At 45.4% G+C, this 18109-nt stretch overlaps 1 protein-coding gene across 1 annotated transcript; it reads left to right on the forward strand.

Annotated features, from left to right (window-relative positions):
• Positions 1 to 7723: 7723 nt before the first annotated feature.
• LOC124664854 lies at positions 7724 to 10524 on the forward strand. Its single transcript, XM_047202280.1, has 11 exons — positions 7724 to 7778; positions 7869 to 7939; positions 8104 to 8175; positions 8288 to 8363; positions 8494 to 8561; positions 8941 to 9042; positions 9452 to 9541; positions 9702 to 9776; positions 9867 to 9974; positions 10268 to 10342; positions 10432 to 10524. The coding sequence occupies exons 1-11, from the start codon at positions 7724 to 7726 to the stop codon at positions 10522 to 10524; spliced, it is 885 nt and encodes a 294-aa protein (XP_047058236.1).
• Positions 10525 to 18109: the final 7585 nt, after the last annotated feature.

The raw sequence follows: 18109 nt of genomic DNA on the forward strand, positions 1-18109 counted from the left end.
AGGTGGATCCGGCCTGCCGCCCGGTTGGACCGGGCCAGGAACCGGGCGCGCCGGCCGGTCTGACCGGGTGCTGGGCCGGCCTGGACTTCGTCTTCTCCTCTCGCGCATGCCTCCCACTCCTCCCCCGCGCGTCCATGAGATATCTTCATGTCCAGCTCCACGTCCATCTTCACGTCCAGCTGCTCCTCTCCTCCTCGTGCAATGCTTGTCTCCTCTTCATACCTGATGATACATAAGTGATAGGACTTAGGTAGTATAAAGTTCTGATCAATCAAAGTATCGTTTAGGAACAAGTTCACCTGTTGTTTAAATAGCTTCGCACGAGCTCTTGTAATAGGTCCAATCCTAACTTCATTGGACTTGAGCTTCACAGCAGGTTCATTTTCATTTGGTAATGACGGAGGTGGTAGTGAGGTAGGGATGTCCTCATCACTTCATACTCCCTCCATTCATTAAAGGGTGTCTTAGATTTGTCTAAATATTTTTTAAAATCTAAATAGTATTTAGTGTCTACATAAATACAAATTTTGACAAAGTTAAGATATTCTTTTATGTACGGGGGCAGTAGTAGAAACTTCACCTTCCGTGCGAACTCACTGAAAAATGAGTTTATTGTTGTGTGAATAGATTACAATCAAAGATCTTAGTCTTGTGTGAATACCTGGTTTATTAGCACGTAAATTTTCTTTGCTTTCAAATTTCAACCTGTGCATTTTAAAACAGATTCTGCTATAGGTTAGTGTTTGCCTTTTAATCTAGTTTGGATAAACGTGGTTGCTTTATTTTGCATCCGTATTATCTCATTTGTCATTTTTGGTCTGGTAGCGGTAATTACCCATCTTGATAAATCAACTAACTTGCACTGAGTTTCTGCCTACCCATAGGATCAAGTACATGGTAGGTTTGGGTTTAAGGGAGTGTTTGGTAGGCTAGGCGCCTCTTGGCTCGCATCGGTCCGGTAATTTTCGGCCCGGTTGGTTGCCTACGCTGAGTCGCGTTGTTGCACAGACCGGTTCTCAAAGCAACATCGGGCCAGACCCTGGAGGAACACCCAGTTCGGGTGTTGCTGGCGATGCAGACAAATCTGGTACGCAACCCATGCAAAAGGGAATCTTTCGATACACAAACATAGTCCGAATCCGAATCGAAATAAGCCATACATAAAAAAAGATGTGTGTTGATGATATGAATCAATTCCCACAATCGGTTTCGAGTTTCGTCGGTCGTAAATCGTCAATTTCGTGTATGAAGTTTTGAGCGAATTTTACCAAATTCATCGCACACGCTCAACCGTTTAAAATTTCCTTTGAGGAGTAGGTTCACCTTACCATTCCGCATGACTTTCATGTTGAAAGGTTTTTGTTTTGGTGCACATAGAGGGATAAATAAATGAATCGCTAGTATACAATGTACGTATGTGTGAGTATAGTTTGGAGTACTTTTGCTTAACTTCTTGCTTGCCATCTTCATGGACGGTGATGTGGTGATGATATGTGAGAAGTGAGAGGTGATCATCCATGGTGGTGATGGCATGGCGATGTTCATCTTCGTGGTCGGCGACGTGGTGATGCTTGTGACGGGCGTGACCGACAGTGTCATGCTGGTATTCAGCTTCGTCGTCGGCGACATGGTTATGCTTGTGACAGACATAAACGACGTTATCATGCTGGTGTTTGTCTTTGTGGTCGGCGATGTGGTGATGCTTGTGACCGGCGGTGTCATGGTGGTCTTCGTCTTCGTGGTCGACGACATGGTGATGCTTGTGACGGGCGTGAACAGCAGTGTCATGGTGGTGTTCGTCTTCGTGCTCGGCGACGTGGTGGTGCTTGTGACCAGCGTGACCGGATGCGTCATGGTGGTCTTCGTCTTTGTGATCGGCGACGTGGTGATGCTTGTGACCGGCGTGAACGACGGTGCCATGGTGGCCTTCATCTTCGTGGCTGGCGACGTGTCCATGCTTTGACCGGCGTGACCGACGGTGTCATGGTGCTCTTCGTATTCATGGTCGGCGACGTGGTGATGATTTTGACCGGCGGTGCCATGGTGGTGTCTGCCTTCGTGATCGCCGACGTGCCGAAACTTGTGAATGACGACATGAGGCTTTGTGATAGGTGAGGAGGTGAGAGGTAAGGTCACCATGTGGATAAATGGTGAGGCTAAAACTGGGTTCGTATGTAACCAAACAAACTAAGCATTACGTTTCAGCTGGGCCAAAAAATTTACCCCTGGCCACCAAACAACAGCCTAAACCTGCACCGTGGCCCGTCTGAAACGAGATGGAGATGTATTCCCACTGATGCAAAAATTCAGCCCAGGTAACTAAACGCGCCCTAAGATAACTAGCTGAAATACCACTACCTCCGTTCCTAAATATAAGACCTCTCATAAGATCTTATTCTTGTGTTAATTCCCTGAAAAAAAGATCTTATTGTTGCTGTGACAATTGCACGGCCTCAATCCCTGAGGCAAGGTGGTCAACCACATGCGACGTCGAGGGCCGCCGAGTGAAACGGGCCAGCTGTTCTATCCTGCGGCACCAGTTGGAGGTGAACTGGCTGATGATGGCCATCTCCCGCTCCAGCCCATGGTCGATGAACGACCTGCTCTCCGGCGGGACGCAGTCCATGGCGGCCATCAGTATCCGGAACTGCTTGATGTGGACCAAAAGGAGGCCGTGGCGGCACGACCATCCCGTGGCCGTGAGACGCCAGAGGCGGAGAACGGCGTTGGTGTCGGCTAGCAAGGGCGGAGCCAGGATTCGGACATGGAGGGGGCGAAAAGTCGACGATCATCAAAGAGAATAAATGTCATAATATATTAAATCTAAAAAATAACATAATATCCATAAAAAATATCCGAATATATGTTCGACACTAGGATAGAAAATTACATATCTTGGATGAGCTTTTATATAGAGAGGAAATTATGTGGCTGCAGCGATCCCGTATTTCTTGGCTACGTGAGGGGGATCGTAATACAAAATATTTCCACAGGCGTGCCTCTAGCAGAAGGAAGAAAAACCGTATAAGTAGACTTAAAAGGCCGGATGAATCCTGGACCTCCGACACAAATACGATGGAGACTATTACCGGGACTTTTTCCAGGGGCTCTATGCCCAGGATGGAAACATTGACCATACCATCATCACAGACCTGCTGCACCAGTGCGTGGATGATGACACAAACGAGATGCTTTGCGCCCCTTTTTCTGTGAAAGAAATCAGCGATGCACTCTTCCAAATAGGACCTTTAAAAGCTCCAGGACCCGATGGTTTCCCAGCAAGGTTCCTTCAAAGAAATTGGGACCTTTTGCGTGATGATGTAGTGGCGGCAGTGCAAAGGTTCTTTACTGATGGGGTAATGCCAGAGGAGGTAAATGACACAGCTATCATCCTTATCCCAAAGAAGGATAATCCGGAGGAAGTAAAAGATTTCCGACCAATCAACCTGTGTAATGTTGTATTTAAGGTGGTATCGAAGTGCTTGGTGAATAGGATGAGGCCGATCTTTCATGACATTATTTCTCCTACTCAGAGCGCCTTCATCCATGGGAGACTTATCACTGATAATGCATTGGTGGCTTTTGAATGTATTCATTCAATTCAGACAAGTTCAGCGAATCGCAGGAACTTCTGTGCATATAAGTTGGATATGGCTAAGGCATATGACCGAGTGGACTGGAATTTTCTGGAAGGGGTTTTAGCGAAATTGGGCTTTCATAGCAAATGGATTCGGTGGGTTATGGCATGTGTGACCACCGTTCGATGCTCTATTCGCTTTAACGGAAATATGTTGGACCTCTTTATTCCCACACGCGGGCTACGCCAAGGTGATCCACTTTCACCGTATTTGTTCTTGTTTGTAGCTGATGGCCTTTCTTGTCTCATCAGGAAGGAGATTGAAGCGGGTGCTCTCCATGACCTTGATCTTAGTAGAAGAGGGCCGGGTATCTCTCACCTCCTATTTGCTGATGACTGCCTCCTTTTCTTTGAGGGATCTCTGAACCAAGCATCTATAGTAAAATCAGTTCTGGAAAAATATGAGAAAGCCACAGGCCAAATGGTTAGTTTGGGCAAATGCTCAATCCTGTATGGTGACCGGGTTCATGTAGCCACTCAAGATGATATCAAGGTGTTACTGAAATATGATACTCTTTGTTTTGAGGATACGTATCTTGGGCTGCCGGTTCCAGAAGGCAGACTAAAGAAAGGAAAGCTTCAGTCTACAAAAGATAGATTTTCAAAAAAAGCAAATGACTGGGTGGAGAAGTATATGTCCGGCACAGTGAAGGAAATTCTCATTAAGGCGGTTTTGCAGTCCCTTCCGACATACGCGATGGGTGTGTTTAAATTCCCTGTGGGCCTTATTGAGGATCTCTCAAAAATCGTACGCGACTTCTGGTGGGGTGATGAAGATAATCGCAGACGTATGCACTGGATGTCATGGGAAAAAATGACGCGACCGAAGAATCAGGGTGGTATGGGTTTCCGAGATCTCCGTATCTTTAATCAAGCGCTTCTCGCCCGACAAGCTTGGCGGCTGATTCACCTCCCAGACAGCTTTCGTGCCCGTGTTCTCAAGGCAAAATATTATCCTTCGGGAAACCTTCTTGATACGGCCTTTATTCAAAATACTTCTCAATCCTCGCAGGGTGTGATACATGGATTAGAATTGCTTAAAAAAGGTGTGATATGGCGGATTGGCTCGGGCTCTCAGGTAAAATTTTTCAGAGATAATTGGCTTCCTAGAATTGATGCACCAAAGATCTCGATGAGGCTGGGTAATAGCCGGCGGCGATGGGTCTCTGAACTGATTGACCCGACCACGCGATCATGGAATGAGGGTCTGATTCGTGAGTGCTGCCCGAAATCGGATGCTGACACTATTCTATCGATTAAACTCCCTGCACGTCAGTGTGATGACTTTGTTGCCTGGTTGCCGGAGAGCAATGGGATTTTCTCGGTGCGGTCAGCGTATGCCCTGGGTATGAGTTCTATCTATACAAAACTTAGTGGTGGACAGTCAAGCTCGGAACCGTCAGGTGATCGGGGTATTTGGAATGTCATTTGGAAAGCAAAGGTCCCCCAAAAGCTGAAAGTTTTCGCTTGGAAGGCTGCTACGGATACTCTTGCAGTTATGGCTAATGTCAATCATCGAATCAAGACCGTAAGCCCGATCTGCTCAATATGTGGTCGTGAAGTGGAAGATGGGCACCATGCGCTTGTTCGCTGCACCTTTGCTCGAGCACTTAGAGAGGAGCTTAGAGCTTCATGGCGACTCCCTCCTGAATCGTTGTTTTCCTTTGATGCCAAAGAATGGCTCCTCGTTCTGCTCCAAAACGTCGACAGCGAGATGCGCGCAAAGGTTATCTTCCTCTTATGGCGGGTTTGGCACCATCGAAATAACATGGTTCATGGAGATGGAAAAGCTTCTATCAGTGCATCAGTGTCATATCTTGTCAACTATTTGCACTCCTTCTCATCAAATCCGGACTTGATAGTGGATGTAAAAGGGAAAAAACCTATCTCCCGAGACGGACCTCACTCTCCTGCGGATCCAGACAACTCTCATGTCTGGGTAGCTCCTAGGCCGGGAGTAGTTAAAGCAAATGTTGATGCAAGCTGGGATGCGCGCTCTGGGAAGGCTGGTTTTGGTCTGATCATCAGAGATCACTTAGGCAAAGCTGTCATCTCAGAATGGAGGCCACTATTTGGGTGTATTAGTGCGAAAGAGGCGGAAGTTCATGCGGTTTTCGCAGGCTTAAAACAGTTAATCTCTATGGGTCGCTGGCCTGCTATCCTCGAAACAGACTGCCTACGTGTTGTCCAAGTGCTCACATGCAATGATATGGACCGGTCAGGCTCCTGGTGCCTGTTAGAGGAAGCAAGGGAACTTCTGAAGATCTTCTCGTTAATCTCTCTGTCCACAAGGTAGACCGAAGGTGCAATGGTGAAGCTCACAACCTAGCCCAGTTAGGAAGACCGGGGATGCTGGTTTTTGTTTTGATGCAACTCCAAACTGCGTTTTGGATCCTGTTGCAAATCTTCTGAATATGTAACCTCTGTTTGTAAGCGAGCAAGTTTTCAGACGCACTCTTTTCCTTCCAGGGTAACTAAGGGGACTGGGAGGTTTTTAATGAGGCGGGCTTGCTCTGCTTAATATAAGTGGTTTACAGTTTCAAAAAAAAGAAAATTACATATCTATTAGCTTAAAGTGTGCCCTACGACCACCGGTGTCGAATAAGTTGACAATCTCGTCAGAACTAATCTTTACAGCTATATCCTTCCCATTCTATTTACGACCACCCTTTATCGGTTTTTTTTTGGTCTGTTGGTTTTCTTCTAGTTTCTCTTCCATCTTTTTGGTTTTAGTTGCTTTTTCATTTATGCCGGTCATCTTTTTTTGAACTGATTTGTTTGAACTTTTTTCAAGTTCAGATTTTTTTAAGATCTGAACATTTTTCAAGTTTGAACATTTTCAAAATTTTAATTTTTTAATCAAAACTTTTTAAAGTTTATATTTTTTAAAATTCAAACAATTTTCAAATGTAAACTCTTTTAAATCTAAACAGAAATAAAAAAAGAAAAACTTACCTATTATTGGGCCCCATTGGTGTGGCCCATGAAGTAATTGCTTCGGGTGGCGCTATGCACGTCCCCGCATTGAGCGGGGAATAGGAGCCCCCCGAGGAAGACATTTTTCGCTTTCTTGGGCAAAATCCCCCAACCCCCCTCCTCCTCCAACTCTTATTGTTTTGGGCTGGTCTAGGCGACCAATGGCCCAGTTTGGCTTCAACATAGCTATGCCCCTGCTCATATTGTGCTCATTTGATTCAATGCTCGATGATCCCCTCAGAGGACCGCTCACGATATGACCAACTGATCAAGGATATTGGGAGGCTTATGGACTCACTTGAGGTTTTACTCGTGAAGCTATGCCAAACACGAAACAACGTTTCTCACATTTTCACAAATCATGTGAGAGCGGATGTAGGGTTGCTCGTAGTCTCGCAAATCACGGGAAAACGGATTTGTGAACTCCAATTTGGTTGTGACCCTCTCCGAAGTTTATTACATTAGATTTTGCTTCATGATTATAGTCTTATATAGTTGAGTAATGAAAGCCTTCCCTTTACGAAAAAGGAAAGGAAAATCACAACCTATTATGATGTCACCATACGGAGTGAGAGTATGTATGTATTTGTGAGCGTCTACATCTATACAATGTTTCAATAAAAAAAACGTGCTCTCCAATTGCACGGTACGCATGACGCCATGTCACCACTATGTCTAAGAGTCCATCTACTACTCGAACGCCCGTGTCGTGTGGAGCATAAACAACGATCTTGAATCAACAAATCTCACACCAACCAGATATTTATCTCCTATATCTTATTACACTTGAGAATAAATGCAAAAAAATGCAAACCGTATTTTGGTTTAACTCAAAAAGTAAAACGTTTCGAACTGCACACGAGACACGCGACTCGATCGGACCGCGCGCCAAACAGTCCGGTCTACCCTCGCCTTGCCACGCCGGCCGGGCTGTACATAAGCGAACCGAACCCCCCCTCTTGCCACGCACATATATACAACAAGTTCCCTGTGCGAACAACTCGCCGAACTCGAGGCTCCTTCCCGAATCCTAACCCCTTCCCCAAGCCTAGGCCAGGGTAGGGTAGGGTTTCCGTCGTCGCCGGCCGTCACACCTCCGCGCGCGCAGCAATGGCGGTGGCGGTGATGCCCACCCTCGGACGCTGGGTCCTTATCTCCGGCACCGGTGCGTCGCCCTTCCGTTAATTTCCGTGCTCTGAGCTCTGTTGCTTTGTTTCTTTTCGTGACGACGGAGATCGATCTACCGATCGCGCAGGTTTAGCTGGCACCCTCATCCTCAAAGACGGCCGCGGCGCCCGCTTCGTCGACCTCCTCAAGGAGTTCCAGGTGCGTGCGTCCGCATTGTTACTAGCTTAATATCCTATCCCTCGCCGCCCCGCTCCGATCGACCCAGATCGGTCGATCGATCTCGCGGTGGCCGTCGGCGAGAGTTCATGTTTGGTTCCTGTTTCTGACTCTATGCGCGCGCGTTTTGGTGGTTGTTTCCGCAGGAGTTCATGGAAGTGAAAGGAGCAGAAGGCAGCACCGTTGCCGCCGACAAGCTCGCGCTGGCGCGGGTGGAGGTGCGTGTGATCTCTGTATATCGTCGCCGTTGTGGTGATTTGTGATTAGCATATGCAAAGTATGTTTAGATTAGTTGCCAGAGGATCTAATTATGTTTCAAATCAATATTAGATGGATATGCTGGTTAGGGAGATTCGGCAACTGAGAATCCCTCCTTCTATTATTCGTTATGAATCTGGCAACAAAGGTAAGTTTCTTTGCTGCTCCCATCTTAATTAACACTCATCATTGCTTAGTGTATCCCTTATCTTAGTTAAAATAGCTAACAAATTCTGCATGTACATGGCTCTAACCATCTCTTAAATATCTATTTGCAGTTTTGTCAGCTTTGATTGTACCTGCTGCAGCTGCTGGGGTGGCTGGCTATGCTTACATGTGGTGGAGAGTACGTGATCTACTTTATTTTAGCTCTCAAATCCTCCATGGGTTTTGCAATATTTGTCGGGTGTTACTTGAAGTATTTCTTCTTCCAAGTGGCGTTCTGCTGCTTTGTTCCTAATTATTTGAAACCATGCCTAAAGTAAAATCTAATCTGTTTTGTAAGTTTGTAACTTCAAAACCTACTTTACGTTTCTTGATATATTCACACATGCACATGAATGGCGTGAAGTTCTTGTTTATCCATTGTTTTTAATTTGTTTGATTTTGTGCTTTCCTGGTTATATAATATGGCTTTGTTTGATTCAAGCTTTAATGTCGTGATTAAATCAACATTACGTTGATTTATATTTATCATATACTTACTTGTATGTGCATGCTTTCAGGGTATCACCTTCTCTAGCTTAATGTACGTCACTAAGCAAAACATGGCTAACGCTGTTTCAAGCATGACAAAGCATCTGGAACAAGTCCAGACCTCTCTTGCTGTAAGTATAAACTATTCTACCCCGGGATTCTAGATAACGTTACTCCCTCCAATTCATATTAATTGACTCAACTTTGTTTGGATACAGATGTATCTAGTTAACAAATACATCTACATACATCCATATCATGATAAAGCTGAGTTAATTAATTTGAATCGGAGGAAATACCTTTTTTTGTTCTCCAAATTTGTTGTCGTGAGGTAGCTTGTTATTACTATGGGTTTGATATAATTTTGTTTTTTTACCATGTAAGTACCCATTTGCTATCAGATACATTTGACTTGAAAGTCGCCTCGTTGATATGATTCCAAAAAGGCTAATCAATTTTCGTGCTAGACATGTTGATTTTTTTGTGGTGTTCCCTTCTTATGTTAAGCTCAAGTACTGACATTTTTTTCTCAATCTGAAGGCTGCTAAAAGGCACCTAACACAGCGCATCCAAAGGGTAGATGATAAATTGGATCAGCAAAAGGAGATTTCTGGACAAATAAGAGATGAGGTACTTCGTAAATGTCATGTTTTCCTTCATAATGCTAACTGCAATAGCTTAGTATGAAATCAAGATCACTGGACTTAGCAATCCATGCACTGTTAAGTAATTATTTTTAGGGTTGATTTGTCAGTAGGTGTGGTGCATAATCACAAATGTCTTATTTCAGGTTACAGGCGCGCGAGAGAAACTCGAGGAAATTGGTGAAGAATTTCAAACTCTCAAGAAGTTGGCTTTGCATATGGTAAGCTTCTATTTGACCTATCATCTTCACCATACTGATTGCCAGTCTTTCAGTTGTGCTATAACGTAAATTTCTGTGTTGCTTCTGCAGGACTTGAAGTTGGATTCTATTCAAGACAAACAGAATTGGCAAAATGATGGAGTGGACTATCTCCTCAAATTCATCGAATCAAATGGAAAAAGGACGCCAGATCACCTGGTGAGAACCTAACCAGAAATTAGCTCTTGCAATCACACCTTCCAAAATCATCCAGAACTTGTTAAATCATTCAACTTCTTAAAAGAACCTATTAATCATGGAATTAGATCTTTGGGTAAGAACTGTGTATAATCTGCACATAACCCATTTGGTGACACATTGAATATCTAATGTCAATAGCTCGAGAATACAAAAAGCTGCATATATAAATCTCGAAGCGTTCACTGCTGCTGCGGTTTTGCTCATATAAATCACTCTTGCATTATATCATTATGTTCATTTTGCTACTACAGCAAGGCTTGAAGCGACTACAGGAAGGCTTGAAGGGACCGGTGGTTACAAGATCTTTCAAGCAACCGGAGCTCCCGGTTAGTTCTTTCTCCAGTCAAGAAATATTTCCATGGTTAGGCACTGTTGTTATTATCTTTGACTGATCGGAAACCTAATCCTTTCTCAGGGGCTGGAGTTTGGTCTGCGGCTGTTGGCGCTGGACGAATCTGGGAAAGGAGCAGGATTGGCGCTGCCACCGCCGGTCAAGGCAGTGTTCTGATTCTTTTGTGGTCGGATAGGGATTTACAGGCATTGAGATTTCATCCCGAAATTTGTATAGGAGAATTCATAACATAAAACTATGGGAGTTGCGCTGAAGAAAATACGTATTAGCCATCTGTGCGTGTTTTCAGATCAGCTGTCTGCGTTTCGTGAACCTAGAATGTGTTAGTTAATTGGAGTTGTTCAGGAATCGAACGAGGTGTCCTAACTTTTACTTGCCTACTGCTTCGTTGTTTTGTGCATCGTGTTTGATGGTTGGTTGAATATATGATATGAAAGCTTGTCTTAGTTTGACATGTCAATTTATTTTATGTGCCTTTGATCCTTCCTTTTTATAAAGGAATAAAGGAGTACATAAAACTACCACAATTAGTGCTAGGTTGACAAGTCAATGCTTCTTTCGTTATTTTCTCAAAAAATTACCAATACACGGATAGATGACAACAAAGGGCCCACCGGTCAGTGATGACAACGTGCTGCGGCATGGCTTGTAGCAAAGGACAACGACGACCGCGGTGATGATGACGCACGCATTGGCATGGCTCAGCATTATGCAAAAAATCTTAAGTGTGTAGGGATGGTGTGGGGATGCAGGCGACGCGGTGGACGCAAAGGGAAAGCTGGACTCATCGAACACGACATGGCGGGAGATGATGATCTTCTGGGTGACACGATCAAGGCAGGGGTGGCCATGATGTTTGGAAGGATACCCGAGGAACACAAGGCATGGAGCTTGGCGCAAGCTTGTGCGGTGCAACAACGGTGGTGTTGGGATAACAGAGACATCCAAAAACCCTAAGACCGGCATACACATGGTCCACGCCTAGAAGTGTGCGAAAGGGAATGCGATCCGAGATCGCTTTAGAAGGCAGCCGATTATGTAACATCACGGTTGTGTGAAGGGCCTCGACCCAGAAGCGAGGCGGCATGCTAGCTTGAATAAGGAGCGTCGAGTAATGTTATTGAGAGTGCGAATAATATGTTCCGATTTACCATTCTGTTGGGAAGTATAAGGACATGAAAAACGAAGTGCAATTAATTCCATGGCGGTGGGCAAATGAATCGATTAGGGAATTATCGAACTCGCGACCATTATCACATTGAATAGCTTGAAAGGGTACACGAAACTGAGTAAGAACCAAAGCATTTAAGGACGATAAGTGGGAGAAAACTTCTTAATTAAGCCGTAGAGGGTAAACCCAAGCATACTGCGTAAAATCATAGAGACAAACTAGATAATACTTAAAACCAAAAATACTCTCAAAAGTAGATGTCCACAAATCACAATGAACTAGTTGAAACGGTGAAGTGGTTACACGATTGGTAGAAGAAAATGGAAGACGAGCATGACGACCTAACTGACAAACATGATACAAGCTAGTTTTATTCTTATCCCTAGGAATAATCGAAGAGCGAGCTAAAGTCTCCATGATGAGCCGCCCTGGGTGTCCAGCCCGACGGTGCCAGAGTGCTGGATCAATAACGAGGAGGGCGTATGGCCGGCTAGTGGATGATCGACGGATGGAGTTGAGAGCTCCGAAGCTATTGCATCTGAGAATCTCGGTCCTGGTTAGAATGGGCTTCACAGAAAAACCAAGAGGGTCAAATTCGACGTAAACACGATTATCAATACTGAATTGACGAATAGACAAAAGATTTTTGACTATAGAAGGAGCAACTAAAACATTACGGAGGTAAGGAGGTAAAGAGGCCGAGATGAAGTGGAAAGAGGAAAACGTCTGTGTCCGGTACTGGTGATAGGAAGAGAGGAGCCGTTACCTACGACGACAGCACGAGAGGAGACAGAAGGAGGGGACATGGAGGTGAGCATACCGGGATCGGAGGTGAAGTGGGAGGAGGCGCTGGTGTCCATGACCAATTCTCTGGTGGGTGCTTGCAACCCCATTGTTTGGAACTGGTTCATCAGCGTGGCCTGATTCCACGAGGTCGTCGACGGTGCTAGTGATGGTGGGGGTGGCGTCGACTCCATAGTGCAGCAACGCGGGTGCATAGCCATAGTTGACGGAGAGACGGGTGGCACGTCGTAGGCCCCCTACGCGGAGAAGGCATGCTGTGAGGGGGCGTGGCACGACACGTACGCGTGCGTCGGGCCGTGGAAGAGCGGGCGGCCAAGGAGAACCGACCCCCTTGGCCATTGGGCCACATCTGGATGGCACCGTTCCAGGGGTGCTGCAGTGACAGCCAGGTCGGAGAAGCGAAGGCCGGAGCGGGAGGAGCAGCCGGCGGCGCGGTGGGTGGTGCGACCTCCTTGGCAGCTTCAGTGGCGGCGGTCTTCTTTTTTCTTGCCCTTCCCGGGGCCTTTGGCAAGGGCGCCGGTGCTCGTGAAGAGGGACGTGTCGGTGTTGCGGCCTCGACGATTCTTGCGCTTCATATCCTGAAGCTCCAGGAGAGAGCGACACTGCGCGAATGTGATCCCGGGCATGAGGGAGATCAGATCGGCGGTGGGGTCGTACTGCTCGGAGAGGCCGTTGAGGCACTGGATCACCATCTCGGCGTCTTTGACGGGTGCACCAAGATCGGGCAAGGCATCTGAGAGAGGCTTGATCTTTTTCAGATAATTGGTCATGGTGAGCTCACACATGTTGACACCGCGAAGCTCGGCCGTGAGGTGAAGCTGGCGGTTGATCTTGTGATCGTTGAAGAGACTGATGATGCCCTTCTAGAGACTGACGTCGAGGGCGTCGTCGCCCGGTCTCATGACAACGTCGAGGATACTGAGGGAGACATACCCATAGAGCTAATAGACGATTGTGGCGTCGAGGAGGGACCACCTGGCTCCGGCGCATTGTGAGCGTCGTTGTCGAGGTGATCGAGGAGGACGTACCTTTGGACATTAGCGCCGAAGAAGGTGCGCCACTGGTAGTGGACGCCGGTGTCAAGCGCGAGCTCTACAGGGACGTGTCCCTTGATGGAGTGCAGGCCGACGACCTAGGCGTGCAACGGGGTTGGAGAAAACGACCCCAAGCTTGACCCGTTGGCCGTGGCGAGGGCCATCTTGTCCTTGGCAGCATCTGCGTCCGCCTTTTCCTTGAGGGCCTTGGCGGCCTCTTTGTCGAAGAGGGTCATGAAGGCAGGAGCGGCGGTGAGGCACGAGGGCTAGGTTTTTGGTGGTTTTCGCGACGGCGGAAGAGGTGGGACGGAGCAGGCTAGGATTTTGCGTCTGATACCATGTAAGATTATTGAAACCACACGGTGCGGTGCCTTCTATTGATCAATATATAGAGGTTACAAGGCAGAGTTCCGGTCATACTATACACAAACAGCTATACAAGGACTACACAGATACAACCATATATCTATATAAATACAATACCGTTATATATTCTAACAGTACCTACAGACTTTGCAACCTCTGCATTCGCTATTTGTGCTTCTGTTACTTTTCTGTGAGATCTCAAAAAGTGAGCCATGATTCCAGGAATAAGAATATTGGTTATGTGATGCCTCAAATTCATACACATCATAATATCTATTTCTGAGGCTTATCTTCACACAGGTGGTACATCCACATCGTGTTTCAGGCTTGCCGTATCTGAATGTATCATCTCTTTTATCATCCCCACGATAGCCTATAAGTTGAAGTAATTTTCTTACTGCATGAAAATATAGCACATACCTTGACGAGAGCATGTAAATGTCCTTTGTTGCATGGTAGAGAAGTTCTTCATTTTATGGCCACTACTCCTTCTAATGCTAAAGCCTATAGTTTCAGCATACTTGTTATAAAAAGAATAAACTTCCTCTTCTGATAAAATACGCATGCTAATTTTTGGTACCCTGCCATCTGTCGGATCTGCTGCATTTTCTTGGAAATCCTATATCAAGTAATATTCAATCTAGTCAATACACCGAGTGATATTTGAGTGATGTTTAATGTCAGTATGTACATATTGTACCAAAGCAGGTAGGATTTTGACAGAACACAGTTTAATTTAGATCCACAAGGCAAGAGAAAATTCAGTGTCATGCAAACTCATAAAGTTAGAATACCTATGCTCTATTTCCTAAAGTAATTATCATGTGCTCTTGTGAATGCAAATATTCCTACAAATTTGCAAGGACTTCATTCTACATGTAGGCCGATGGCATGCCTGATGAAGGAAGGCAAAGGGAGTGGTAGTGTTGAATCGGGTCAGAAAAATTGGAAATATCGACTTTGATTCATTATGAAGAGTATGGCCAGATCTCCTACTCTCCGGTCGTGAGATTCATCGCCATCATGCCCATGATTACTTGAAGAATCCATCAGCGACTGTTGTTGATTGATGCGTAGGTCAATTGGAGCCTGTACGAAGTAAACTATCACTGTTATAGGAAATTTGCGTGTGTTGATTGATGCATCTCAATCTCATGGTTCTCTTTGATTAGCGGGGATCGGATTTTGGCGCGCAGCTGGATGTGTTCTTGTGCTATGTGATAATTTATCGCCTATTTTATGTTTATTTTTAATGCTTTCGCGTGTATTATGGGTAGGTATAGGTACATGGGAGAAGGAATAGATCTAGAAAGTAAAGATACGGCCAGCGTTGTATTTAGCCTTGCTCTTTTTTTTTACCAGAAAAGTTAGGTCGGGGGCGCCGGAGGCAAATCACCTGATGCCGTCCATGCCTGCAGTCGCACGGATGGTCGCATGCTCTCGGCACACGCAAGCCTCGGACGCGTTTAGTTACTTGGACTTACATCAGTGCGTCAGTGGAAAGAAACCACTTGCAAATTTGAGACGTGTCATGGGCCAGAAAAATCATTTTTTGATCGTCCGAACCGCTCATTTCTGCACCATGCATGTAGAGAAGCGAGCTCCTATTGTTTAGTTACTCGTATGTTTTTTTAGCCTCACCTATATGGTAACATGGTGACCTTACCTCACCCATTACAAAGCATGAGCACGTCGCCGACCACAAAGCATGAAACCACCATGACATCGCCGGTCGTGCCGGTCACAAGCGTCAACACGTCGCCGACCACGAAAATGAAGATCACCATGACACCTCCGGTCACTCCGGCCACAAGTGATGACCCACAAGTATAGGGGATCGCAATAGTCTTCGAGGGAAGTAAAACCCAATTTATTGATTCGACACAAGGGGAGCCAAAGAATATTTGTAAGCCTTAACAGCGGAGTTGTCAATTCAGCTGCACCTGGAAACAGACTTGCTCGCAAGAGTTTATCAGTAGTAACAGTTTTATAGCAGTAGCAGTAGTGAAATAACAGCAGCAGAGTAACAAAGACAGCAGTAGTGATTATAGTAAACAGTAGGATTAAAATACTGTAGGCACAGGGATGGATGAACGGGCGTTGCATGGATGAGAGAAACTCATGTAACAATCAAGGTAGGGCATTTGCAGATAGTAATAAAGCGGTATCCAAGTACTAATCAATCAATAGGCATGTGTTCCATATATAGTCGTACGTGCTCGCAATGAGAAACTTGCACAACATCTTTTGTCCTACCAGCCGGTGGCAGCCGGGCCTCTAGGGAATCTACTGGAAATTAAGGTACTCCTTTTAATAGAGCACCGGAGCAAAGCATTAACACTCCGTGAACACATGTGATCCTCATATCACCGCCTTCCCCTTCGGTTGTCCCAATTTCGGTCACTTTGGGGCCTCGGGTTCCGGACAACAATACGTGTATACAACTTGCAGGTAAGATCATAAAACAATGCATATCATCATGAAACAATAACATGTTCATATCTGAGATCATGGCACTCGGGCCCTAGTGACAAGCATTAAGCATAACAAGTTGCAACAATATCGTAAAAGTACCAATTACGGATACTAGGCACTATGCCCTAACAATCTTATGCTATTACATGACCAATCTCATCCAATCCCTACCATCCCCTTCAGCCTACAGCGGGGGAATTACTCACACATGGATGGGGGAAATATGGCTGGTCGATGGAGAGGCGTCGGTGCTGATGATGGCGATGATCTCCTCCAATTCCCCGTCCCGGCGGAGTGCCAGAACGGAGTTTCTGGTCCCGAGACGGAGTTTCGCGACGGTGGCGGCGTACTGGATGGTTTCTGGCGACTTCGACTTCTCCTCTCGCAATTTTAGATCGAAACCCTTAAATAGTCCAGAGGGGGGCGTCAGAGGCTGGCCGAGGCGGCCACACAGTAGGGCGGCGCGCCCCCCTCCAGGCCGCGCCGGCCTAGTGTGTGGGGGCCCTGGGCCTCCCCCAGGCCTGCCCTTCTGGCTCCGTGAATCTTCTGGAAAAATAAGCCCTTCGACATAAATTCCGAGGATTTTCCTGAAAGTTGAATTTCTGCACAAAAACGAGACACCAGGGCAATTCTGCTGAAAACAGCGTTAGTCCGTGTTAGTTGTATCCAAAATACACAAATTAGAGGCAAAACAATAGCAACCGTGTTCGGAAAAGTGGATACGTTTTGGACGTATCAACTCCCCCCAAGCTTAGCTTATTGCTTGTCCTCAAGCAATTCAGTTAACAACTGAGTGCGATAAAAGAACTTTCACGAACACATTTGTTCATATGATGTAAATATTCTCATGATATGGCAAGTACTTAAGCAATTCATAATAAGATACATGCAAATAAAATCATCTAATAGCTATGTCAATCATGGAAAAGGTACCAACAAATTAACAATAAGCATCATGAATCATGTCTATCAGCAGGATTGCAATGTTCATAAAAGGATATGATAAAGTGGTATCTCGCTTGCCCGTATTTGTACAGCAAAACATAAATGCTCGAGCACCTTCGAAGTTCATGGAAAGACTGGAAGTAGAGATTATCAAAGATAAAAGCATCAAAGTTATACCACAGTTAATCACATTTTGGGACAAGCATATTATACTAAGAATGACAGTTGTGCTCTCAAGAAGGTGCTCAAAGAAAGAATGGAGACTCAATGTAAAAGTAAAATATCGACCCTTCGCAGAGGGAAACAGGGATTAACATGTGCTAGAGCTTTTCATTTGTAAAACAGGAGTAAAATTATTTTGAGAGGTGTTTGTTGTTGTCAACGAATGATAGTGGGTACTCTAACTACCTCCTCAACTAGACTTTCAAGAGCGGCTCCCATGAAGGACGTTATCTCTACCAGCAAGGTAAATCATCCCTCTTCTCTTTTGCTTACACACATACTTTAGTTTTATTATGGATGACACTCCCCCCAACCTTTGCTTACACAAGCCATGGCTAATCGGATCCTCGGGTGCCTTCCATCAATCACATACCATGGAGGAGTGTCTATTTGCAATTTAAGTTGCTTACTGATAAATCAGGGCAAAACATGTGAAGAGAATTATTAATGAAAGTTAATCAATTGGGGCTGGGAACCCCGTTGCCAGCTCTTTTTGCAAAACTATTGGATAAGCGGATGTGTCACTAGTCCATTATGAAAGCCTGTCAAGAGTAAATGACAAGATTGAAAGATAAACACCACATACTTCCTCATGAGCTATAAAACATTGACACAAATTGAGAAGTATTTTGAAGGTTTAAAGGTAGCACATGAGAATTTACTTGGAATGGTTTGAAATGCCATGCATAGGTATTTATGGTGGACACTCTGGAATAACTTGGTT

This window comes from Lolium rigidum, chromosome 6 (genome assembly GCF_022539505.1).
Source record: "Lolium rigidum isolate FL_2022 chromosome 6, APGP_CSIRO_Lrig_0.1, whole genome shotgun sequence".
NCBI lineage: Eukaryota > Viridiplantae > Streptophyta > Magnoliopsida > Poales > Poaceae > Lolium > Lolium rigidum.